The sequence below is a fragment of the Centroberyx gerrardi genome, chromosome 15 (genome assembly GCF_048128805.1).
Source record: "Centroberyx gerrardi isolate f3 chromosome 15, fCenGer3.hap1.cur.20231027, whole genome shotgun sequence".
Classification (NCBI taxonomy): Eukaryota; Metazoa; Chordata; class Actinopteri; order Beryciformes; family Berycidae; genus Centroberyx; species Centroberyx gerrardi.
Genome location: NC_136011.1, coordinates 8,470,456 through 8,496,895, shown reverse-complemented (window position 1 = coordinate 8,496,895; position 26,440 = coordinate 8,470,456). Strand labels below are relative to the sequence as shown.

Sequence of the window (26,440 nt, the reverse complement as noted above, 5' to 3'; positions counted from 1 at the left end):
GGAGAAGAGTGAGAGGAAGCAAGGAAAGAAGTGACTGAGGGAATGTGTGTGTGGTGTGGGCGAAGGGGGGGGGGGGGGGGGGGGGCTGGGAAAGGAAGGGTGGTGCAGGGAGGAGGAAGAGAAAGGTGGATGGACATTGAAGGTGGAGAAGTGAGGGCGTTTAGGTGTGTTTTCGTTTGCTGTCTCCATCTGCTGGGTGTAATTAGCAGGCAAGTGCCGCAGCCACAAGCTGCCAGACAGAGACAGAAAGAGAGAGAGAGTAAAAGAGGTGTGAGAGAGAGGTGAGAAAGATAAAGAGACTGGAGGGGAGGGGGGGAAAGTAATTTGAAAATGAAGAGAGGGAATAAGGAAATATGATAAGAGGGCTCAAGAGGGTCTCAGTCTAATATTTTAACCTGTGTAATTGAAGCAAAGTAAGTATAGAGAACACTGGGCGCACTTGAACTTGAGCCACTTCATTCATAGAGTTGTTAATGAGAATGGTGCAGTTCATAATTTGAAATGCTCCTCTTTAAAGGAGCGCATATACTGTGACAAAGTTAATGTAATTGATTATTGCATGTGAAGTGGTGTAACTGATGGGGAAGGATGTGAAAGAGAATGAAAACGTCACAATCAAGGAAATATTAGAAGAGAAGGTAGTAGGAAAACTGCAAACAATTTCCTAACAGGTCATTCAGTCTTGCATTCAGACTTAACATTTTAAACACGTGTTAAGAAATTTCTGTAATTTCATAATGCAGCTCAGCTTGTTTCTACACGTTTCTTGAATCAAGTGATCTTGAGTGATCTGCCTTATTATTTTCAGTATTGAAAGTTATTGTTATTGTTATTATTAAATTGAGTTCAATCAAGTGAAACCTTCTCATCCACTTGGCAGATTTCAAATGTCTTGTATCAGTACCAATTAACCAGGTCAAAGTTCTTGTGCACCAATTGCATTTTGCAAATTAAATGCATTGATTCTGATTCACTTGTTTTAAAAATAAGATATTAGCCTGACTGACTAAAAGATTAAATAACTTAAGCTGAATATTTTGATTTATCATCATGTTGAAATTGCAGTTCCAGTCTTCAATTCAGACCAATACAATACAAATATAGCCTATACGTTTTCAATTCGACCATGATTGCTATCCATTTTTAATCCAGTAAAGTGAAAGTGTACATCAAGTAAAGAAGGGAAGAGGAAGGGGAGGCCGACGGAGAAATATGAGCGGTGGAAGCGGGGCAGACAGTGACAGATGAAACAGAGGGATGCAAGGGAGGCAGCGGGGTTGGACGGGTTGGAGGTGCTGGGTCAGCCCAAGGCAGGTGGAGAGCCAAAAAGACGGCGTAGCGAAAGCCAGTATCCATATTGCATGATATAGAGACATGCACATAGCTCATCCACCACCTCTTCTCTCCCCCCAGCCTCCCCCCTGCGTCCCAGAGGTTATGTTGAATTATTCACCGGGACCAGGTTTCGTTTGTCCCTCTGACTTCTTTATCTCTGTCCCCCCCCCCCCTTATTCGTCCATCCAGGGAACACCAACAGCGTCTTTGCCCTGGACTACATCAGCGGCTCCCTGACGGTGCACAGCCAGCTGGACAGAGAAAACCCGCTCTACTCGGTGGGATTCACGCTCACTGTCAAGGTGAGATGCTGAATGGGGTGTGAGAAGGCGGTCGAGGTCTTGTTTCACCGGGGGATGAAGAGAGAGCTTTGATATGATATTGTATTAAATCAATAGGGTGTCTGCTTTTGATATAGCCTCAAAAGACTTGCTAAATACTGTATTTCGGCCTTGCCCATACATATTCTGCTCCGAGGGTTTTTGATGTAGATATAGACAATGATATGATGTATTAGGAGAGATTTTCTGGGTGAATACGTCACTTGACACTCGGCAAAATGTGAGATCCTGCGGTAAAATGTGTGTACTTAATCTAAAACTCTTAACACAAATTCAAATACATTTATTGTACTTGGCGACTAAGGCGATTCCGATTCTATCATAGCGTCTTCTTCAGAGCCTCGTGAGCGGAGGAGGAGAAGATGAAGGAATAGGATTTAGATGCTACGGGCTCCTGTGTTCCTCTCTCTCGCTTTCTTTTCCTTCTGTTTTGAGCCAGGTGCAGCCGCTCTATCCCTCTGTCCCTCCGCCGAGCCTAAGCCTAGCTCGCTTGGCTTTTTAGCATGACAGTCTTGCCCCCCCCCCCCACACACACACACACACACACACACACATACACCTGCCCACTTCGTCCCCTCCTCCGCTTTCTTTTTTCTCTCCATTTCTTCTCCTCTCTACTTTTGCACACTGAATGGTTCCCGCAGGGCGTGAGAGAGCGCATTAAATGGATTTCCAAGTGGCAGTGAAGGTAGAAGGATTTGTGATCAAAGGCCCGGGTTTTCCTGTGTAACTGCAATGTTACATAGTGGATTTTGATGGTCCGTCAAGCCAAAGCCTTCGCACCTGTACCGCACAATAAATGGCCTTCAAGAACCTCATTTATTCATTCATTCAACATTCATTCATCGCCTATAAAAAGCAGGCCGTGTGTACGCTTCTATGTGAAAATCTGAAGACCACAGAGATATGACTGCACCATCGGCTTAATACAAAAGGGATCCTGGCTAAAATATTCCAGCCTCAGTCTATCTTCTTAATTGAAATCAATGATTACAAAGAAGAAAAGTAGAATAAGCGAAAGTGCTGAAAACGAAAAAATGTCCCCCCAAAAATGTATTTATAAGATATGGATTTCCCCCCCCCCCACATTTTCTCTCCCTCTCTCTGCTTGTGCTGCTATTGATTGCGGAGTGCCATAGTAATACAACTAATTTCTCAACTTCAGGCAGCTTAGATAGTGCTGAGTGTATGGAGGTGGAGGTCAAATGATTCAGTGGCGTTGGGACGAGAGAGGCTAAACTACCCTGATTACCCAGGGAGCGGCACGCTGTTCCTGCCTCTCCCCCTACTGCCTGTGACGTCCCTCTATCAATAGAAGACCACAGCTGCCCGTTCCTATCTGTCTGTCTCTCCCTTTTTTTTTATTTTCAGAGGCCTCACATCTCGGGCGCTCAGACAGACAGAAAGAGAAGGAGTGTGTAATTGTGTCTTCTCAATGGGACACCTTTCTCCTAAATCTCATTGTGTGTGTACGTGTGTGTGTGTGTGTGTGTGCTGGCCCTCTCTTGGCCTCACTTTGAGCCTATTTCTATGATTGCTTTGAGTCTGTCTGTCCACCTTTTGATCCAATAAATGAACAGCTGTAAATACCTGGCTGAGATTGTGTGCTGACCGCCTCCATCCAAAATGACATTTTCAGTGCAATGAAATGCATCTCACATCTCCCTCCCTCTCTCTCTCTCTCTCTCTCTCCCTCTCTCTCTCTCTCTCTCTCCCTCTCTCTCTCTCCATCAGGGGACAGAGTTGAACGACGATCGCACTCCGTCAGACGCCACGGTGTTGACCACCTTCACCATCCTGCTGATCGACAAGAACGACAACGCCCCAAAGTTCAACAGCTCTGAGTACCGGGTCCGCATCACCGAACTGGCCCAGATGGGCTTCGCTCTGCCCCTCTTCATCCAGGCCGAAGACAAGGATGAGGTGGGTCACACACACACACACACACACACACACACACACACACAGTCATCCTGAAATGGCAGACAAGTTTACATTTACATTCACGCTCTTGGCATTAAGCTGATGCTCTTATCCAGAATGGCTTACAATGCTTGAGCGGGTGGGATGTCTTGCTCATGGCCTTGAACCTGTGACCTTTCAGTCATGTGATTGTCTTTCTCCAGGCCGCCCAGCTGCCGTGGGACCTCAGCCTTTTACCCAGACAATATAAATAAAGACAAGTTAGGGAACAATATGTAGTTTGTAGGCACTGAGGTGGTGCCTCAAATACTGGGGTGTGATTTTGACAAGAGCCATCAATAAAGGAATAAAGGTCAGCATCACACTTGTACTGTTGCCACACTACCATTAGAAAAATCCAGATTTGTACTTTTGGAAGATTTTGTACACAATAATTGAATTTTAAAGACCTATTCTAGACTATTATTCCAGAATCAGAGTAAAGGATCATCTCAGTGCTGCCTTGGTAATTTATTTTGCTCATTTGTAAGACATTTTTTCACTCGCAATTTAACTGAATGAGGTCTTAATACAAAAGCTCACAGTCTGTGACAGCTAAGTGTGAGTTTTAAATGTACTGTGTATTTTGTATTTTAAATTCTAGGTTTAGATTTATCTTGTGTGTAAATGCAGCAGCCAAAAAGAACATCAGCAACTCTATGAACCTGTTTGTATATTGGTGGCAGTGCTGTAGAAATTAGTTCATTGACTGTGTGTGTGTGTGTGTGTGTGTTTGTTTGTGTGTGTGGACTGTCAGCCTTGCTCAACAGCATGCTTTAGTTTTACACCGTGTGTCCGCCACTTCCCATTAGCTGTATCTAGCAACCTACTGTGGTGACACACAATCACACACACACACACACACACACAGCTCATACACACACTTTTTCACTTGCTTTGTCACTTGCTCACACACATACTCTCTCTCTCTCTCTGTCTCTCTCTGTCTCTCTCCTCCTCTCTCTCTTCCTCTCTCTCTCACACACATGCTCACTCACGCAGCCCAAGACCAGCACATTCGACTCGACTACAATTTAATTTGCTCTGGAAGAGATGGGATAGAGCATCAAATTATACCTAACGAGGAAAATCAATCACCTAGGGTGCAGATAAGCCGAAAGCTAGTCAACTCTGATTGATTCAGGCACAGCAGCCGCCAGGGTGGAATTTGACAGATAACTGCGAGTCAAGTGGATAGAGAAAAAGATGGAGAGAGGGGAGAAGGGGGGGGGGCAAGAGATGGAGGGAGGAAGTTAGGGGAGAGGAGAGGTGGGGGCAGAGGGAACTCCAAGAAGAAAGAAGGGAGAGGAGCAGAAAGTAGCCTAACTAATGGCGTAAAAGCAGAAGTCAGAATGACTGGTGACAGAGAGAGAGAGGCAGAGGAGAGAGGAAGAGCTTGAGGAAGAGATAGCGGGAGTATTTAGCAGCAGGTCTGTTTATTCATGCCGAGTAGGGTGTGTTTGCTCCAGTCGGCATCGCCATGGCGAGGCGGCGAGGGGGAATAGTGTGGGAGCGTCGCTTCACGGAGGCGGGGTGACGACCCAGACACCTGGCATGTGATAAGAGGCGCCTCTGTGCGCTATAGCACCCAACTTTAGTTTTTCTACTACCAGGGGAAGTAGGGAGGGACCTCGCCGTTTAACCTTCTGATACCGGTCGCCTCGCCATCTCATTTCACTGCTTTCTCTAAGTAAGTAAGGGCTCACAGCAAATGGAGGCATGGCTACAGATCGTCTGAGAGATGGATTTAGCCAGATCTGCTGTAGACGCTGAATTAGAAAGCAGCCTCTCTGGGCCATTCCATTAGCAACCCCTTCTCTCTAGTGTCAGTTCACTGCCTGTCCATCATTATAGAATAGCGCAGAATGCAGCAGGATTCAGGAAGAAGCAGGATTTCACGCAAAAATTTGAATGCAAAGTTGTGCATTTTCTATGCATCATAGAAAATGCATACACACTGCCAGTCTGGCATTGTAACTAACAGTACTGCCACAACGTCACATAAACTTCTAACCCAAGGAGTAAAATTTATAAGAATTTTTTTTTGTTTGTCAGTTTTGTATTGTTGTTTTGATCCTTTAAACCCCTATGTCAATGCCAATACAAATACTCATTCACACTCCGCTACACCTGTGGTGTAATCTCACTTTTTCCATGTGTAAGGGATTATAGGGAGAGATGTTTCATTTCTTAGACTATGACACAAGTGGTAGTTACCGGTCTGTGTGTCTCTCTCTTCATATCCTCTTCTGCTTGGTTAGCGTCTATAAAACTTTTGCTGCTGGAACTCGTCACTAAACTTTGTGGCAGTCGCATCTGACAGGGAGCTTTTATTGGGGGCTTCTAAAGGCAGAAGCAAATGGACGGGCAATTACGTTTATGGGCAGTTTGAGGTGACATCCCTGCATATTGGATGGTCTTTTAAATAGGAGTCATCAGCCACAATGGTTCTCCCAGAGATGAAAACAAAAACAAGGGGGCTATTTCAACCGCCAGCATAATGCCAATCGACCACCTCGCTCGTCTTCCTCTGTCTTCCACAATGGCAACGTGATTGGCCGCCTCGGAGCCGATATATCAAGACGGGAGGGATCTCGGGATGTTTTCTCTGCCGAAGAAGGCCACAGGCTTCCCAGGGATGCGATGTCATTCTGAACTTGACTTGGTTTAGATCTGTCCATCGTGCCTTTGGACTCGGGGGTTTAGCTGAGAGGCACGAGCAGGGGAACGAGGAGATTTGGACTTTCATCATTAGAGGTTTTTCAGAATTTACTGTAATGACATTTGACATCAGACAGTACCTTAAAATGTGAGAACTATTATTAATTCTAGTAGGGTATGGAGTTTGTGTTTGAATTGTGTTTGATTTAAGGTTTTATGCATTACAACTACAAAGTACTATAATATAATATTATTATATTTTTCTACATCAAACTTCACACTAATGTCATCTAGCAAGGTCTTGGCTACATATGGTGAACTAGAAACCGACCTAGACACGTGTATCTGTATAGAAGTAGATAGTCACGGTTGTCATCAGGGATCTCATCATCTCCTCTTCAGCACACTGTTATTTCTCCATTGTGTCATTTTCATCTCATAAAACACACACTATGATGATTAAAGCACACAGTTTCAGCCTTCTTCATTGGCTGGGTAATCATCCAATTTGAGCCAATACTGCTCTGTGGGCAGTGCATGGGGATTTACTCCATGTTGCACTCCAGTGGCCATTTACAATTTGCATAATGCTAAGCAATACGGTGCAGGTTTTATGTGGTGGAGATAAAAAGAGAATTCAGATGAGACAACAAGATGAACCTGTGGTTACGGACTATAATCTGATTCTGGGCTCTGTTTTGTAGTCTAATCTTGTCATATTCATTATACCACAATTTTGTTTTTTTCCCCTCTCACCTGCTTTTCTTTTCCTCTGTTCCCGGCAAAACAGCACTCCAGGTCTGTGTATTGAACCCTGAAACTATTTTCTCTTTGTGGATCAATCGTCCCCACTGTCGTTACAAGCTGTTTCACCAGCAAATGGATTTGGAATAAATAGGAATAAATGAATAGGAATAAATGGGAAGGAATAAATAGGGATAGGGGTTTTATAATTGGATGTGGGTGGCCAAACACAGTTCATAATGTAATGAGCTTTGGTCAGTGGTGGTGGTATGGTTTGTGTGTGTGTGGAAGTTGCCAAAAAGTAGAGTGGCATCTCTGATACGGTCTAACGTCTGACCCCCACATCTGAATGACAGAAAGAAAGAAGGAGAGAAAAAATAGATTACTGGTGGAGGACTAGGTGACTGTACAAAAAGATAGTGAAGGATGGGGGGGAATAAGTGTTGAGAAAGATGTGGAGATAATAGGAAAAGAAACACTCTTGCAAGGGACTGATAAGGGTTGAATACACGTGTGACTGGCATCGATCGTGGCTTCCCAGCTCCTGCTCCCTGTGTAGCTTCATGATCAGCAGCAGGATGGAGGACACTCACTATCAGCCACAATGTGGAAAGAACACACACGTATATACTGTACTTGCTGACTGCAAAGACTGTCAAATGTAATGTTTTGGTTCAAACTAAATATAAAGGTATATGTAAAGTCCAATCTATCTCTCACTGTAGCTCACTGTAGATCTCTTCTCTCTCACATTATCAGTCTGTATTCACTGGAATATTGTTAGGGCACAATGGCTCTGACCTTTGACCTCCTTAGTATTGATAACCTGGTATGTTTGTGGAATTTAAGCTTATTCTACTGTTGTGCTCATTGTAATTTGCTTGGGATAAGAACATCAGCTAAATGCCTACAATGTAAAAATGTATATGGTTTGGGTGGAAATCTAGTAATTGAGGACAAGTTTCCACTCTGTCTCTCTGTGTATTTATACAGTATCTGTACCTCTGTGTTATGAATTGTGAGTTTTATCCAATATTGTATGATAAAAACTCCATAGATATACAGTGGAATAGATTTTATCATCTTTATTCTTCACTGGTGAGCTAGGCAGAGTCATATATCACCACCTGCCCTCGCACTCTCCACTCACCTTCTTCCTTTCATCCCCCTCTTCTCTCTCCCTCTCTCCCTTCATCCTCCTCTCTCTGACTCCTCCTCTGGCAGGGGGTGAACAGCATGTTCCAGGTGTTTCTGACGGGGAACAATTCGGACCACTTCACCATCTCCCCCACGGCGGTGCAGGGCCGGGCCGACATCAGAATGAGGGTGGCCATGCCGCTGGACTACGAGAACATTCGCAGCTACAGCTTCTCTGTGAGTTTTACACTTGTTACGAGCGTTCTCACCCTTAATGTACGCCTGTATGTTTTTAAATCATTTAATTGAATCCTGTAAATTCTGTTATTATTTATAGTAATCACAGGCAACGTAGTTCTTTCCATATTCACCTGGGTTTGCCTTGGTTTCCTCCCACTTTCCAATGATATGCAAGTCAGGTGGATTGGAGACACTAAATTGCCCATAGGTGTGAATGTGATTGTCTGTCTATCTGCGTTAGACTGGCAGCCTATCCCCGGTGTTTTCCTACCTTCCACCCAATGCATGCTGGGATAGGCTCCAGCTCCCCTGTGGCCCTGAAAAGGATTAAGAGGGTCGAGAGAATGAATGAATAAATGAATGAATGAATGAAGAAGTAATCAAATATTACAGAGGTTCACCAGGACCTTTAGGGATACAGAAGGCATCGTCCCTGCCACAAGACACCGCTATCTGTTACCTCACATTTATAAAGAAAAATGCATAATGTTTACATACGAACTCATCTAGCCGGAGATCCATCCAATTATTGTAAATGTCTAAAGGATCAGCACTGTGAACAAACACAAAGTAGAATATGTGAAGGCAATCTCGTGTTGATGCCCAAACATTGACTGGCTGGAGACAAAGCAGCTACTTTCTCCTCCTGTTCTTAGCTGTGAATCAGTCAGGCTGTCCTTGAATAAACTCTCTGCCAAGACTGATTTCTGACCACCATGATCGAATGTAACTTCATTATGTTTCTGCAACTTGTTTTTATTTGTTTGGACAAGAGGCTCAGCCGGGCTGGGGCTATATCACTTTTTCGACGCTGCAGAGTTGTTTGAACAGTGAAATTGATATTTTGTCACCTCAATTTACCCTGAGTCATTTACAGAACCAGAGGGCGCCTCGCTCTGTGTGTAGCCCCCGATCTCCAAATCTAGAACAAGTCAGCTGCAAGTTCTCTGTGATTGTAAATACTTCGGGACAATGGCAAATCGTGATTACATTTAAAAAAAAAAAAATAGGATGTGATGGTTTTTTATGTAACTAACTGAATGTGAAATATGTGTGCTTTCTGTTGTAAATACATTGCAGTAACAAAAGCTACATTTGAATGCGTCGTGTGAATGTATCCCTCCCTGTCTCTCCCCAGCTCTATGCCAACGAGTCCATGTCAGACCATGTGGGTTTCGCCCGTGTCTTTATCGACCTGATCAATGAGAATGATAACCGACCCATCTTCAGCAAACCGTTGTACAACATCAGCCTTCCTGAAAACACGCCCAGGGGCACGTCGCTGCTGCGCATCCTGGTGAGTGTCACACAGAAGCATCGTGCAGTATGTGGTAAATGTGATGTGAATGAATTTTTCTGTTTATTGAAATAGAACTGAAATCCAAATAGCTTAGTGTAAAACCTTACTCAGACTTGTGAGTTGACTTGATGTGACGGGGCTTGTTTACTGGGACTTGAAAACTTGACCCGTTTGACCAGAGACTCTCTTGAGACCTGACCATGTGACTTGTGATTTATGGTGACTCAAGCAAGAGTGACTTGGTCCTACCTCTGAAACACAAATGGAAAACCCACTTACCTGGTGAGTCACTGTAACATAATGCTGAAACGCTGCATATATATTATACTGCACTGTAGTGGTGACAATGTTGCTGACGGCATATCTCTGATCTCTCCCACACTATACCTGGTCAAAACAATCTGTGACTCCACTTGGTTAGTTCTTAACCCTATTCAACATCGACATGCTAATTAATTCTACAGTTTGTTTTGGCCTACTTGGATAGGAGTTTGCCAAATGGGACAATACTATGAGAACCAGAAAGCTGGGACAATCACAGGGAAGAATTTAAAGTCAATTTAGTCTATGTTTTGCTGACTGCCAACTTACTTGTTACTATCTGAATTGTCCTGATCTTGTAAACCCAACCCATCTGCCCCTGCATGCAGGCTAAAATGAACACTAAAGCACTAAACTTAAACTGGATAAGTTTTATTTAGTTTTAGGTGCTCCTGCAATGTAATTTTTATGTGCTATCTGTGTAATTCCAGGATCTCTGTGATTACCCTCAAATTGCTGCTCGTAGCCCAGATTTAAAATGTTAAACATTCTACACTTCCGCTTATCTGCCAGTCGCCAAAAATGTAACACATTATAACATTAAAGAGGTGTCAGTTCGAACTGGATTGCTATTATCAGATGAGTTTGCCAAAAAACAGTAGGTAATTTTGCTCCTCTTACTTTCCAGGCTTGTAAAAATGATGGATTTAGTGGTAATCCAGTTAAAATAGGGCTTAAGAATTATTTGCAAAAAGCTCTGATGTCTGATTCATTCCCTCCAGGTCTGTTAACCTTTGTTCTGCTTCTCACGATTCACGTGTCCTTGAGGCCGCTCCACCCCATCTTCTCCGAGTTCTACCCTGGATCAGAGGTCACCCTCTCTGTCCTGACTAGCAGCCAGTAGATTTACCAGAGCGGAACAATCTCCGGCCGGCTCCCCATAACTCAGCATTATTATTCATTACCATTCATTCCTGTGACAGCACGACCACTATCCACTAGATACAAGTGCAAAAGCACACTGTGAAAATCAATAGTGTTTATAGACTGGGTGCTCATGAAATGGAGATTGCAGGGCAATCTAATACCCGATAAGTCTGGCTGATGTTGGCCTCGCGCTGGAGCGTACAGCCAGCCGTGGAATCCTGATTGCTGGCTGTAGAGAGTGAATGGGGTGTAAATAGAATGAGATGTGAAGGCTCTCAGCGAGGACTGAACTGGCATGGATGGCAGCACTCGTATATACACTGTTAGATGAGGGCCTTGGATATTCTGACCTGCTCTCTCTCACACACACACACACACACACACCTTCTCAGCTATCATCGGAGACACACACACACTCTGATTAAACAGATGTTTCCCCCACTCAGCTTGCCTGTGCCCATAAATACCTGTAAGAGCTAGCTTGGTTCTAAGGCTGAGAAATGGGAATACACACACACGCACACACACACACACACACACACAAACACATTCATGTACACACATACATGTAATACACACACACATACACAACTACCTTCCTGAATTCCCTCAAGGTCAACACATAGCTAAAGCTGGGAGAAGTCATGGTAGGTGTTTTCTGTTTGTTATCCTGTAAGATTATCATGTATGTGTGTGTGTGTGTGTGTGTGTGTGTGTGTGTGCGTGTTTCAATGAATGTGTTTGTGCATGATTGTTTACCTTTGTGGGCCTGTCGTAATTTTGTTCATTAGTATTGTAGACAGTAGTTTACAACTGTTGTGATCCAATTAATAGTTGAGACTTATTTGTTTATACGCTGCAGTCTGATCAAACAAGTGAATGACGCCTCGCTCTTGTCTGTGTGAACAATGAGGTATTTATTTTGGATTGGGCATTGCATCATTGTATTGTATAAATTATTGTGTAAAGCCTGAGGTGAGGCACACTGCATAAGAGCCGCATGTAAATCCGTCCACTGGGCCCCTGCTTCATATTCTGTAGGAAGCAGTGGGAGTGGAGGGATGATAATGGGGATGATATCCCGCTTGTATGCATAATAGGTTGTATTTTATATTAATATCAAATGAATCCCCCTTTCTGACTGTACATTTCAAGGGGAAGGTGAGGTAAAACTAGCCTGAGTTACATAAAGCCCTGTACTAGAGCATTTGTCAATTGCTGTGAGAGAGCATAAGGTAAAACTAGGATGCTGTCGGGGGCTGACAGCAAGGGTACCTCAGCGAAATTCCCCAATCCTCAAAGGCCCCATTAAGTCAAATGTAATAAAATTCAATTCATTCCCCAATAATAAAGGGTATGTACCTTAACTATTTTTTTAACACTCAATAATAAATTTAACTACTAATTAAATATAGCTGCTAGCGGCGATGGCTGGGTTCATGCCAGTACAGCAGCCAGAGCTGAAACGTGGAAGTTTGCATTAAGATTACTGTCAGTTTTGTCATATTAGGCTGTTGAGCCATCAGGCGCCAAGCTATCAAGTTCTGATACTGAACAATGTAATAGCAAGTTAAAAGATGTCAATATCCAACTTTACTGTGTTTAGCTGTACACTCAAAATGCTGCTGTTGGGCAAAATCTGGTCGGATCTGTATGGAAATTGGTGTGCATGTTCCACATAAAGGTTGGAACATGATTACCAAGTTTCATAGCGATTGGTGAAATTCTGTTTGAGTTATAAGCCAAAAGGTCATAGGCCACGCCCACTTTCACTTATGACGACCACGGTGGCGGGTGGGGTGAATCCATAATATCCCCGAAACTCATTTTGGGGATATAAATAACAATTTACCTGCCTGTCATTCCCAGTGTTAAGTGTGAATTACATTCCTCACTGACTGCAGGAATCATATTGTTCTTAGTTAAGTAAAAGTCACTTAACTAAGAACATCACAATATCACTAGTTGTACCCATAATGCAAAAGATACAAGAAAGCCATCATATGAAAAAGTGTGAATACAACTACCCAACCTACAATTATAAATTTGCACTATAGAGGCTGTATACAAACAATCATCACATACACACACATAACACATCACATAAGACATAGCACATACTAAAGGGCCATCATGGTACATGCAGGGTCACAGGGGAATCTACAGGGAACAGGATAAATGAATTGTCTCACCTGATGGAGACCTGATGGATGCTCAGTTTGTAACAAGAAAATCTACTTTCACACTGTAAGAGTTTTCTCTCAAGATGAGTGTGTGTGCGTGTGTGGTTCATCTTGTCTACACCACGGAATGGTTCAGAGGCTGAATGTTTGGCCTCCTGAAAATGTCAGGGGATTTAGTATCAGCTCTGTAGATAGAACTCCTGCGCTCATTAATGCGGGATCTGAGAGGGCGAACAGTCTTCTCTACACGCTGCAGGCCACGAGGGTAGGGGAGGAGGTAAACTACATTAGTGGAACTGCAAGTGATGAGGTGTTTGATGTTGTAGTGCTTTTTAGTTGCGTGGCCGACAAAGGCATTGACTTTCTCGATTTTCTGACTGGAAGTACAATGCTTACATGGAAAAAAGCCTGTAGGACCATTTAGTCTCTCTCCATGTGCAGCCTGGAGTGTGTCTGCATGTGCCAGCATGTCCCGGATGTTTCTTCCCCTGGAATAGACAGAGTCAAATCAGCAAAATGTCTCTCTCCCGGCATCGTCAGCTTATAACACATGCCAGCATTTCTTGATAACGCCATTAATCTCTTCACTAAATGTAGTACAGCATATTAGACCCCTAGACCTGCGCTCCCTCACAGTTTGCCCTGTGGATTTAGAGTAACTAGGGGCCTTTGTGAAGGCAAAGTTAAGCCAGCTCTTGGAGTAGCCCCTGGCAATGAATTGATCAAACAGTTTCTTGGTATCTAACTTAAAATCGTCCACCTTTTTTACTTATCCGTCTGAAACCTGAAATCAAGAATGTGCCATCAATGTAACGTTTCTAGAAAACAATATTAGAGATGAAGGGGTTGTTAGAATAAATATATTTGTCCGCTAGATAAACCATGAACAGATTTCATCAAGGGCAAATGTCGCTCCCATCACGGTGCCTTGAGTTTGTAGGAAAAAGTCATTCTTGGTGAGGATGAAGTTAGACATGTCAATTTAGGAGTTAGATAGGAGGCTTAAGGTATCATTGTATTGTATAAATTATTGTTTAATGCCTGAGGCGAGGCACACTAAGAACTGCATGTAAATCCATCAAGTGCAGCAGTGGGAGTGGAGGGATGGTAAAAGGTGATGATATCTTACTTTTAAGCGTAATAGGTTGCATTTTATATTAATATCCATTGAATCCCCCTTTCTGACTGTACATTTCAAGGGGAAAGTATGGTAAAACTAGCCTGGGTGACATAAAGCCCTGGGCTAGAACATTTGTCAGCACACTGCTGTGAGTCACCATAAGGTAAAATAACAACTTACCTGCCTATCATTCCCAGTGTTAAGTGTGGATTATATTGCTCACTGACTGCAGGAATGGTATTTTTCATAGTTAAGTGGAAGTGTTACTTGTGACATAATGTCTATTCCTCAATCTGCGTTCTTGTGTCCTCTCCATTATGCATTTTATGTAATATCTAACTGCCGAAGCACGATTCTAAAACAAAAGAACAGAAGACAGATAAAGATCCCGGACGTTTACTTGCCAGTAGCGTTAATTGTGACTTAATGAATGTGATGCCTCTCCCTTCCCCCTTCCTTTTTACTCATTTGGTCCATCAGATATGTACCAGCCTCACCCATTAGCGCTCGTCTTTACTGCAGTGAAGAACCCGAGGCGATCATAATACAACCAGACGTTTAGGCAGGGACTAGCAGCACAGTGAACTCTGTAAGCAGGCTGTGAGGTGCAACAGATGGCAGACAAATGATGTTTCAGCACCCAGAGCCAGGACAACTCCTCTCCCTCTCTTCGTTCATAGTCCCCTCATCATCTCGTTCCTGCTATTCCACTTCCAGAGCTGCCTGTCTGTCTGTCGCCTCAGCTTTGAGCCTTGGCGCTGTAGCAACAGTGCAGAGGTCTGATAGGAAGGCTGAGGCAGTGACGAGCCCTTGGATCTTAAGGTGGAACCGAAGAAATAGAACACAGGCAACTGACTTAGAAAGACTGAAATTTCTATGACACCTTAACTAAATGTTAGTGTAGATTCATGCATACTAGTAGGATTGAGAATCTGCTGCCCAATCTCACTTGCCAATTGGGCTGGGCCTTTTCTGGACTCGCCCGCTTCCAAAATCACTCACCTCAGGCGAGTGGGCAAGCTTAAATTAATGCCCAGATCACCAAAATGACCAAATCAGAATGCCATGCAGGTCAAAAAATAAAGCGAGATTTTGGCCAATTCACTAACATTCCTCAACCAACTCCCCTAAACTACTGTAGCACATATAAGATTCTTTGAAAGGTGACATAAAGACTTTGAGCAAATAGTTTGGCCTTTCAGAATTGCTGATGTCATTCCTGCAAGACGTGGGCATCGTGGCCAGTAAGTCACGCAAGCAAGAGGGTTTTCCATCCTAGAATCTCAAATCTGATCAGAAAACACTATATAAACATCATCCAGGAAACACACTATAAAGGACGCTTCGGCCGCAAAGCTGCCAGCCTTGGTGGATTAGTCTTACAGCTGAAGCACACAATTCCTGTTTCCAGTTGGTGATGAAGGAGATATTTGTTTGCATTCTTTTCAAGTTCTTCTTTGCATCACAACTTGATTTGAATAAATTTCTAGTGACTAAGACCAAAACTCTGTGTTCTTAGCTCAGGCGAAAAAATGCACAAATTGCCCTTGCAGTGCAATCTTAGTGAATCTGGACCTCAGTGTTTATAGTACCAACTATAGCAGGCAGGATCACTGAATTACCGTTGGTTCATTGTCAGTTCTTTGGCCAGAAGGTGTTTTTCCAGTCATGTATATTAATAACGTTGAAGAAGGTAAAGAGGGTGGGGCCTGGATGATGTTTATTTAATTCTTTATACTTATGCTAATTGAAATTATGCATGTTGGTTACAGTGCTACTCCCAGGGGTTTTAAAAAGTGCTAAACAAGCAATCTGATAATGCAATTGAAATGCTTTGTTTGGGTTAATATTCATAGTTCATCTGATCAAAGCTTATGTACAACCTTAGTCAATGCATTACTCAGCGCCCGCTCCCACAGTCCCTGTGGACACTTTTGCTCAAAATGCAAACACACAAATACACACACACATAGACACACATGCACACAGGCAGTGGCTGTTTAATATTTATGGTCTGCAGCATTACTTATCATTATAAATATTTATTGTGATTTACTCTGTGTCCGGGTCCCTTTCTCTCTCGCTCTCTCTTTCTCTGTCTCTTCCTTACCCTGGAGACTTTAGACACCAGCAGCTGCTCATATCAGTAGAATCACTCTGTTTTTCTCTCCTTGGGTTTCAGAGCATTTGCCTTCTTTCATTTCTTATTTATTGCATGCCCTCAGTTGTTTTTCTTTTTTTTCACTTTCTCTCTTCTTTTACCATTAGATTGCTAATGGTTTTCAGGTGTTGCATTGATTCTCTCTCTCATTCTCTTTCTGTCTCTGTTTTGCTTTCTTTTGCTCTTTTTATCCATCTGGCTCTACCTCTGTGTGTATATATGTGTGTGTTGGGGGTTAGTGGAGATGTCTGCATGTCTAATATGCATATCGAATAACTTTTTCCTGCACCTTCCTTTCTTCTTATCCTCAGCCTTGATGTTATGACATTTATGGGAGGCAACATTCTTCCTGAGGCACAGATCTATCTATTACGTCTGCTATGGTTAGACCAGAACCATACGTATATAGTATCTCCTGTGGTTGTGTACACAACTTGTCAGTCAGGGAGTCGAGGTGACATAAACCAAGCTTGTTTTACCACTATCTTGTTCTCCCCAATGCCTTTTATGGGCTCCATGCAGATGCTGCGTGTTTGAGGGCTATGGCACAATGATAAATGCCTCCGGCGGAAAGTTATAAATTACCAAGTGGAGGATGTTGCGCCAGCACCGCCGTTTGGATGGCTCTTTATGGGGGTAATATTCACAACAATAATTATAATTCATTACTGTAATAAAAAGGGTGAGGCCTGGCTCTCTGCTGCCAGTGGTAGCCGCACAGAGTCACTGTTAATAATGAGGCGCTTATTATGGGTGTCCTGACATTGTGAGGCGGGGTGTGTGTGGGTGGACAGTGTAGGTGGGTGGGGGGTGAGGGGGTCTGGAGATTAGTGGAAAGTCTGAGCATTCCCAGAGTGCAGTGGGGTTGGTTGATGATATCAATTCTCTAGAGAAGTATGAGTTGCCACCCCTTCGTTCATTCATTTCATCCATCCACCACACATACTATCTCAGACACCACAGATCAGATTTTGATGAAACTTGGGGAAATTATGCATCTCACCACTGTGTTGCAACATGTTCAAAATTACAATGATTGGCCAAAGCGGGCGCTACAATTACAGTCAAAAGCATAGTTGACTTAGACATAGATTGGCCCAGACAGGGACAGCATCATTCGTGGGGGACGACATGTTTACTGTTGTCTTCTTTCACGTTGAAAAGGTCAGTGTGTGTGTGTCGTCCCCTGAGCTCAACCCCGCTCCCTCAACAGATAGCTGCAGATACCAAGCACATCCACTCATCCACTGCTGTGTCTTTTCCCTGATATTCAGTGTGTTAGCTTTCTCTCCAGTTCACTCTTCGTCTTTCTCCGCATCCTCCCTGGTCCTGTGTTAATCTCACTCCTTAATCGTTGAGGACAGAGATATAGAAAGAGAGAGAAAGAGAGGGGGAGGACGAAGGCCTGTCGACAAAGTGAAGCCTCCAGCCACACAGTACTCATCGTTAAGCCATTTCACTGGCAGCTCTAACTGTATCTCCAAGCTTATGCCTACAATACAACCCTCTCTCTCTCTCTCTCTCTCTCTCTCTCTTTCCCCCTCTCTCCTTTGTGCCAGAGTAAACAGCTGTTTTTTTCCCCTTGTGGTTCACATGCGGTTCACATCATTATATAGTAGCTTTGTATTCACATAAACAGTACTACTATAGAATATCTCTTGCAAGCTGTCTCGGTATACTATGAAGACATCCTTCTTTATTGTACTCCTCTTTTACAAAGGTATACACTGTTAGAAAGTGGTTTCATTGTTAAAGTTCTCTCGCTCTCTCTCTTCCTCTCTCTCCGTCTCTGTCTCTCTGTCTGCCTGTCTTCTGGGTGGTCAGGAGATAATAGAAACAGGCTGTTCAATTCTGTCGGCAGGCTGCGGTCGCCGTGAGCGCTCCCACCTGCTCGTTAATGGTTTAGGGAAATAAAGCAGTCGTAAAAGTGCGCTCGCCATCGCCATTACGCTAAAGTGTCCGCAGTAAAAGCGCACACAGCTCCCATCAACACCCGCCGGTGCTCTAGGTCACAGCTGGGGGACTGCCGAGGGATGCGGCCGGTCCTCGGATCCAAAGTAGGTGAAGGATTTTCCACCAGAGACCCGTGGCTGAATAGGTTTGAGTTTTGCCTCCTGTCTCACAGCTTCTCCCGTACTGTCCTTTCTCCCATGTCGAATATAAAGATCTGCAGCAGATAGGTAATGATGGATGGGTCAATGCTCTTGTTAGTTCTTTGATAGAAACAACCGTGTTGAGTCAGTAGCCCCTTAGGGTATCCCCAAGCAACCAGTGTGATCTGTAGCTGGACACATCTCAGCTTGGCTCCAACATTAGTGTCAGAGTTTTTGTGCTTTCCCCGAGCCGCTGGCATCTCTCTGAGTCTTGTTCTGTAGTATTGATCAGAAGCAAGTACAGATTCTGCACAGTCCCATGGTGTATAGATAGAAACAGAGGGGAAGGATGCGACCGGGAACACAGGGAAGACAAACACCATTAATGTCACTGTTAAAATGAATGTTTTCACTCATCTTTTCCTACTGAAGCAGTCATTACCCTCCTTGTATTCTGACGATACATACGACATCTTTGTCCTGTCCTCTGTCCTATTTTTGAGACAAATGTTTGACCATTAAAATCCATTTGTCTTAAACCAATGCTCCTTCCCTTCCCTTTCCTTCTGGGAATCTCTTCAACCCTGCCTGTCCCTCTGGTGGGTCCCTCATTACAAACGCATGTTGTGCGGCCAAGCTTTGTTCAAACCCACAGAACTTTATTTTAAATTCTAGTCAAAATCCCAAGGTTTCCAAAGACACCAAATATGTCATGCTGAATTAAATGTAATTGTGTATAAAATGATGAACAAGACATCTAGATTTTTTTCATTTGATATAATTGCGCAGCCATAAAAAATTGTGTCTTAGGATTGAATATTTCACTCAATATACAGTAAGTGTATATAGCTTCAATGAAGTGTTGGAACAAGCAGATACAGAATGATGCATAGTTTGATAGCGCACAGGTATAAAGGAGTGAAGTGTCTCAACTTTACTTTTGTCTCTCTCTCTTTGAATTTACCTCTTCATGCCCACAGTGGTCAAAAGCTGTGAGTGGACTGGGAGCTGCAACCTTCCTCACTATTGATCCACAGCCCATATATTTTGCCAGGATGACGTGCCTCTTGGATACATAGATGGATACAGCAATCCACGGGATGCGCTAGAATCATATGACCATGATCCATCTTTGCACGTCTTACACACATATGCAACGTGATAACATGAAGATGCTCACATTTCAAAACAGCTGCTCTGTGAGGCAGTGATATCCCAGTTGTAAAACATCTTTGTGGAGATTGATGTATGACCTTGTAATGGATAGAGAGAGTGTGAGAGTGTGAGAGACGCAGCCTCAGAGGAAGGCCGCAAGAGAAGAGCTAACCAGAGCTGAAGAAGATAACTCGACAACCGTGTCTTCATCATTGTTTCTCACACAAAGACTGTCAGAAACTGGACATCTTGGGGGTGTGTGTGTATGTTTGTTGTCTTTTCTGTGTGGTTGTGTTTAGGTGTGTAACACGGAAACAGAGGGGGTTGTCTGTGTTTGAACCAGGGGTCATGTCTATTTTGACAGCAGGCTTTGACAGCCAATAATTGGTTTCCTTTTCCATGCTTCTCCTTTCTCAAAGCTCCAGCAGGAAAAAGCAATTTTGGGAGCCCATCAATTCAAATTCCAGCTCACTCAAGATAGAAAAGCTTGTGCATCACCCCCCCACCCCCCCCCCCCCCCCACCCCCCCCCACCCCCCATGGTCCCCAAGATAGCAGGGCTGATAATCTGCTCCTGCCCCACCCCACCACCACACACACAGTCCCCAACAACACACACACACACACCCACGTACACCATACCCCCACTTTCTGTCACCCATGAGGGGAAGCTCTCATTTCCACCTTCCTCTAGAAAGCAATTGAGTGTGATAATAGGAGTTTATACTGTAAACGGTCGGGGAGCATATTTACCCAAAGACTGAATAAACTTCTGGAAACACCTTGCACCTTTGTCCACCTATATCCTTTGCACATATGTGCGCACGCAAACATGCACATATGCACACACACATACACACACACAAACACACAGTACACACAAAAACATGCATGCACATCCTCTCATACTTGCATTAACATGCATGAGACACACACACCAGCACACAGGTGCACCCACATGCACACACTTTCAAAACACACTCCCACAGAGTTGTGTATGCCTGCTGGCTTGCCTCTCTGATGGGAAGAAACACATCATTTAACCAAACTGGTCAACTGAGAACTAATTTCTCTTTTGTAGTTACTGCCTGAGGACCCTAGGGCTTGCAGAGTGTATATTGGCAATCAGCACTGCGCTGACGCTTTGTGCAGCCACTCCTTAACAGCTTACTTTGGATTTGATCAGGATGCTGACTTTGATACCCCAGTGCTCTGCTCTTTAATGTTGAAGAGACTTTCACCGCTGAACTCAGTCTAGGCCCACTGTTCATCTAAGACACAGAGGGGCGAATTCACAAAGAATGGATTGCGGCCGCTAATAGCACCATGAATTGCGCATCATTTGCACCCGCTATTTGCTCCGTCTCAAGGACCGATTCACAAAAGATATTGCGCTAATGATATGCAATATCAAGCCAAGAACACAATAGGCAGGACAATGGCAGAGAGAAAGAGAAAAATGAAATTTTTAGACCGCGAGCTGGAAGCCCTGACAGACGAGGTGCAGAGGCATTCCTCAAAACTTCAGGCAAAAAATTTAACTGGGACTGCAAGAAACCATATTTGGGATTTAATATCCCAGTCTGTCAGTGCTGTTGGTGTTTCCAAACGCACCTTCAGACTGCAAAAGAAGATGGCATGATTTGAAGCGGAGAACAAAGGAGAATGTATGGGAGCTTTATTCATTTATTTTTCATGACACAATTGCATCCTGTCACTGCATCCTTTGTTTGTCATTGCATCTCACTGCATCCCAAAATAAACTAGAAGGGCACTCGGAGAGCGCAGACCTCCACCAAGGCCAATCCAGTCTTCTATGATATGCAAATGTGCAAGCGCAACCAATATACGGATCCGCTCCAAAATTTAATGGGTTCTTCCTTGGCCCATGCTACACCCTTCCACCAAGTTTCATGAAAATCGGGCCAGTAGTTTTTCCGTAATCCTGCTGACAGACAGACAAACACACACACAAACAAATGGCACCGAAAACATAACCTTCTTGGCGGAGGTAATACTGTAAATGAGTTTGAGCGGGGCTGTCCATGGTGCTGAATCATTAGGCCAAAATAAAGCCCACTGTGCTGACTAGTGAGATAAGTGAAAATATTTGTGAGAAAATTGAGTTGTATTGATTGTTTGGTTGTACTGATTTATTTGCTTTTGTTTGTGAAGCAATCTGTGTTAAAGTTCTATAGTAATAATAATAATAATGTCAAAATATTATTTACAGACTGTATTTACAGACAATTTTATTTTTTAGGTCACACAAAGGTGGACTTGTTGCAGAGACATTTGCAAGGTCAATTCAATTCAATTCTCAGTTAAATCAACAAGTGATAAAGTCTGGGCGTGACACCCCTTATAAATGCTTCAGTTACCACCAACTCTCTGAAGACGCTAATAATTTCACTCTAACTGCGTGTGGCAATTAGCGCCAAGCTTTGTGAATTGGACTGTTTTTGCAGTGAGGCTCATTTGCATGGAAAGGGGCCAATTTTGCGCCAAATGTATGCATATTACCTCATTTAAATACGTGCAAATAGCACAGGAGCACCAAGACGCTATTTGCGTGGCAGCGCAGTTAGCGGGGCATTTCACCCTTTGCGAGTGCTTTGTGAATTAGACGGTTTCTTTTTGTCTTATTTGCACAGGTTTAGCGTCAGCAAAAGCCGCGCAATCCTTTTGTGAATTCGCCCCTGAGACTTAGGTTACATTACATACACTCATGGCCTCTCTTGGTAGGAAAAGTGCAGGCAATCAACCAACAGGGTTTTGTACCAGCGTAGCCAACAATAAGCATCTACGGCAATATGCCAACTTGACAGAAAATTCATGCCACACCATGAGAATACACTAAGTATACACACTGTCTATAGGTTTCACATGGGAAAAAATCACAAGCCTCCTCCACTGACCTTGAAAAGGGGTCTATGTCCAAACACGATGTGGGATGAATCCATCAGAATTGCTTTTTTCAGTTGGTATGAAATAACTATTTGTTCCATTTTGCCCTATGAACCAACGCTGTACTTGCACTGCTTGTTTGAAAACATTGTAATTGTTTGTGAGGTCACTGGGGTGTGGGGGGTGAGCAGAGTCAGTAATTAGTGAGGCACATTTATTGCGCCCAGCGCTTGGCTTTATTTCCGTGTCATTTCTTTCCTCGTTAAAAATCTGACATTCAGTCTGTCCCCGTCCCACCTCGCTGCCGCCCCCCCTCCACCACCCCCAGCTCCCCCCAACAAGAAAGTTTAAGCCACCATGATGAAGCGGGGCAGAGCGCTGTAACACACTGGCGTCAAAGACCCCGGCCCACAGACTGAAGCTGTAGCAAATCCCTGTACAAACCAATCTCCCCCATCCATCTGCTGCGGGCCTTCTACGTCTAAAGTTGAAAGTCTTTGGCGAGCAGTTGGCAAAGTGACTGGGCTGCACTGTCATGGTGATTGTTTGGTGTGGAGAAAGGGAGTGAGTCTGTGAATGATGAGAAGGGAGAGAAGAGGAGGGGGGGGGGGGAGATGGCTATCGTCTCTTTCTCTCTCTTTCTTTCTCTCTCCGTCTCTCTCTCCCTCTCTCTCTCTCTCTCTCTCTGTCTGCCGTCATGGCGCGAGGGGCTCGGCCGCGGAGGCAGAGGCAGTATTAGCTCTCCGGCTGAGCCCAGCTCCTGTCACCACCTCGATAGCTGTCACGCTAACACCCCCACTGCTATCATTGGAGCACTTATGGGCCTGTCACTCACCTGGGAGAGAGGGAGCGCAGGCGGGGCGGAGGCATCGAGGGGAAAGAGTGTGCCGAGGGAGATATGTAGAGGAGAGGGGGAGAGAGAGCGGAGAGGGAGGCGGAGCTCGGGACAGAGGGAGGAAAGCGAGGTAAAGACAGAAGGGGAAAAGGGAAAGATAAAGGATGGAGGAAGGAGGGAGGAATGAGAGAGAGAGAGCAGTTGAGTGGCACTAAGTGATGGGGTCATAGAGACACGACAGATGAAAGCTCACAGGTTAATATGAGAACCTGACTGGAGTCCTAAACACCTCACATGCATTTTGCGTCCCGCTCTACTCAGGGGGATGTGTTACATTGCGCTGTGTGTGTAGCGACAACAAAGCCAGGGCCATTTGGACATTAAAGAGGAACATTGATTCACCATGCAGGATGGTGTTGTGGAAGCGCTCTGTGAAATTACAGGCTTGAGCTAAACAGCATGGTGTGATTTTTAGAAGGAGAGGGGAAAAAAACCATTGATAGCTGCAGCCGTTGTTCCATCTGTGAGACACACACACACACACACACACACAGTCACAAACACATGCAATTAAAAACACAAAGATAGATATCCCCTAACACATGCACTGGCTCACTCATGTGCACGCATACACACACACACAGACAACTAAAAACATACACATACAATATCACCCAACACACATATTGGCACACTCGCATGCGCATATGCCCTCACACACACACGCATATGCACATACAAACGCAAAGGCCTGTATGCCCCCACACACATATGCACAAACACCGGTAAAGGTATAAGTGCCACACAACGACACACATGCAAACTACATGTGCAACCCTACACACACACACACACGTGAGCACATCTATGCACCCAGAGGCCCATATGATGAAGTCGGTATCAGGGCGTCATTGCATCACAGTGACCAGCAGTATGGGTTGACAAAGCATCTGGAGACATGTATGAGTCTGGCCCTCCAACTGACTGCAGAGCCGCTCAAGTGAAACTCCATTACAACAGCCTCTCCAGCCACGATCCATCAGCACAGACACAACACTGTGTGTGTATGCGTGAGCGTATATACAGTATGTACAAAGACGGATCGTGTTAATGCAGCGTTTCATAAAGTACAAGATTCCTGAAAGTGTTGCTTTTTATAGGGCGATTTTTCTAACCCCCTTTCCATCTGCAAAGCGTATGACAGCAGCCGTTGCCGCCTTTAGGGCAACGGTGTGGCACGTGGATGAAGAAATGTATCAGGTTTCCTGTTTGTAATCCAATCAACACCTCCGGAGAGTGAAGTGTGTCTTCTCAGGCAGTCATATGGTCATAGACAACTGTCAAAATTATGTGAAAATATGGAAACTAAGCAAAAACCCAGCTGCCGATGGATGATTTTATGCAGCTGTTTGGATGCGGCATGTCATTCAGAACGCTGTGGTTGCTTTATGATAGTATCTCCTCACAAAAACGCACACAAAGAATCTGTACAATGCCTATTATAATAAGATGATGTGGAAAAGACTTTATATTTAGTCAGAATGTCACAGTCAAGAATTTCTGGTAGTCAGGAAATCACAATTGGACATAAAATTGAAGCTGACAATCAGTGGCGTTTCCATATAAATAAATGTCCATTTTGCTACTTTCCATCACCGATTGATATAACAATAGTGATTCAATCTATAGCAAGTTCATGAAAGCTTTTACATTTGTTGTTTTAATCTACACACCTGGTGTCTGGTAGATCTTTCCTGGGTTTATTGGGAACAAATAGAAGAACTGGGTAGTGAGCATGAGCAGCGATAGCCACCATGGCTGAACAGACAAAGAAAAGAGCGCCACCTACAGAAACTCAAACTGCATCAACAGAAAATCCAAGGAAAAAGACGTCACAGTACTGGACACACTGTTTGATCTCTGGGAAGTGCAGTGCAGAAACACCACAGCAATGAGCGCCGAGCACCAAAGATGTCGCTAAAAACAAGGAACTTGAGCATTACCACTTTAAAGCCTGGCAGTAGTTCATTGTGCATGTGGTAACTAACAGTACACCATGAATTTTGTTTTCATAACAGTATTTGGAAGAGGCAGCAGCACCAGACCAATTCCAGAAACTCATATATACAATCTGTAGACAGCGTAAAACAAGTTGAAGAGTTTGCTCATTTGCACATGCAAATAAATGAATGCTAAAGAAGCAGAGAAAATGTAACAATTGCAGGTCAAATAAAAAAGAGTATAATGACATCTCATCATACAAAAACCCCCCAAACAAAAATTAGGTTGAGAAACAAAGTTGTAACTGATGGGCAACAGAACATACATGACAAGAAAACTTAACAAGGGTGGAAAATAGGGTTTAATTTTTTTTTTTTTCTCTCTCTCTTTTTTTCTCCAGGCCACAGACGGAGATGTAGGCACGTTTGGAACAGTGCGTTACTACTTCAGTGATGAGCCAGACCAGTAAGACACAGCTACACACACACACACACACACACACACACACACACTCATACAGCCCACACACACACACACACACACAATCACATTAATGTTTAATTTATTTAGTCACTTCTGGGTACTCGTAGCACTGTTTCTACCCCACACACAAGCCAATGACAGCTGAGCTGGAACAGTGTCTGGCTCTCTTCTTTAGGCCTGCTATCCTCAGGCCACAGACACACACACACACACACACACACACACACACACACACACACACACACAGTCACATTATGCATTCATTCAGTATCTCCAATGTATCATAAGAACAGGATGGAGTTGTAACTTACCCATCCACTCAGTGCCGCTTCCTGGTATTTATTGTCTGTTTCTGTGTGTTAAACTTACTGAAAAGTAATTTCTCACTGTGGGATCAAATGAAGTAACACCATCACTTACAGGGGAGGCTGATCCATAGAGGATAGGGATAATGATCCTCCCAAATTTTTTAGACTTTTTCCTTGGGTACAGCAGACTTAATAGCTTTTTTTCGGCATTACCCTTTTACCGCCCCATTTAGCCCCGAGTCCCGTCGTCCTTCGACTGCCCCTCCACTGCCCCTCCACTGTCATTA

General features: G+C 43.9%; 1 protein-coding gene across 1 annotated transcript in view; it reads left to right on the top strand.

The window, feature by feature from the left end:
• Nucleotides 1–26,440, top strand: part of cdh23 (cadherin-related 23) — a 169,164-nt gene that overhangs the window by 80,543 nt on the left and 62,181 nt on the right. The window contains exons 10-14 of the mRNA XM_071913296.2: nt 1,525–1,637; nt 3,411–3,599; nt 8,268–8,417; nt 9,559–9,717; nt 25,763–25,827. Of these exons, the coding sequence (XP_071769397.2) occupies nt 1,525–1,637; nt 3,411–3,599; nt 8,268–8,417; nt 9,559–9,717; nt 25,763–25,827 (676 nt within the window). The remainder of the gene's footprint in view (nt 1–1,524; nt 1,638–3,410; nt 3,600–8,267; nt 8,418–9,558; nt 9,718–25,762; nt 25,828–26,440) is intronic.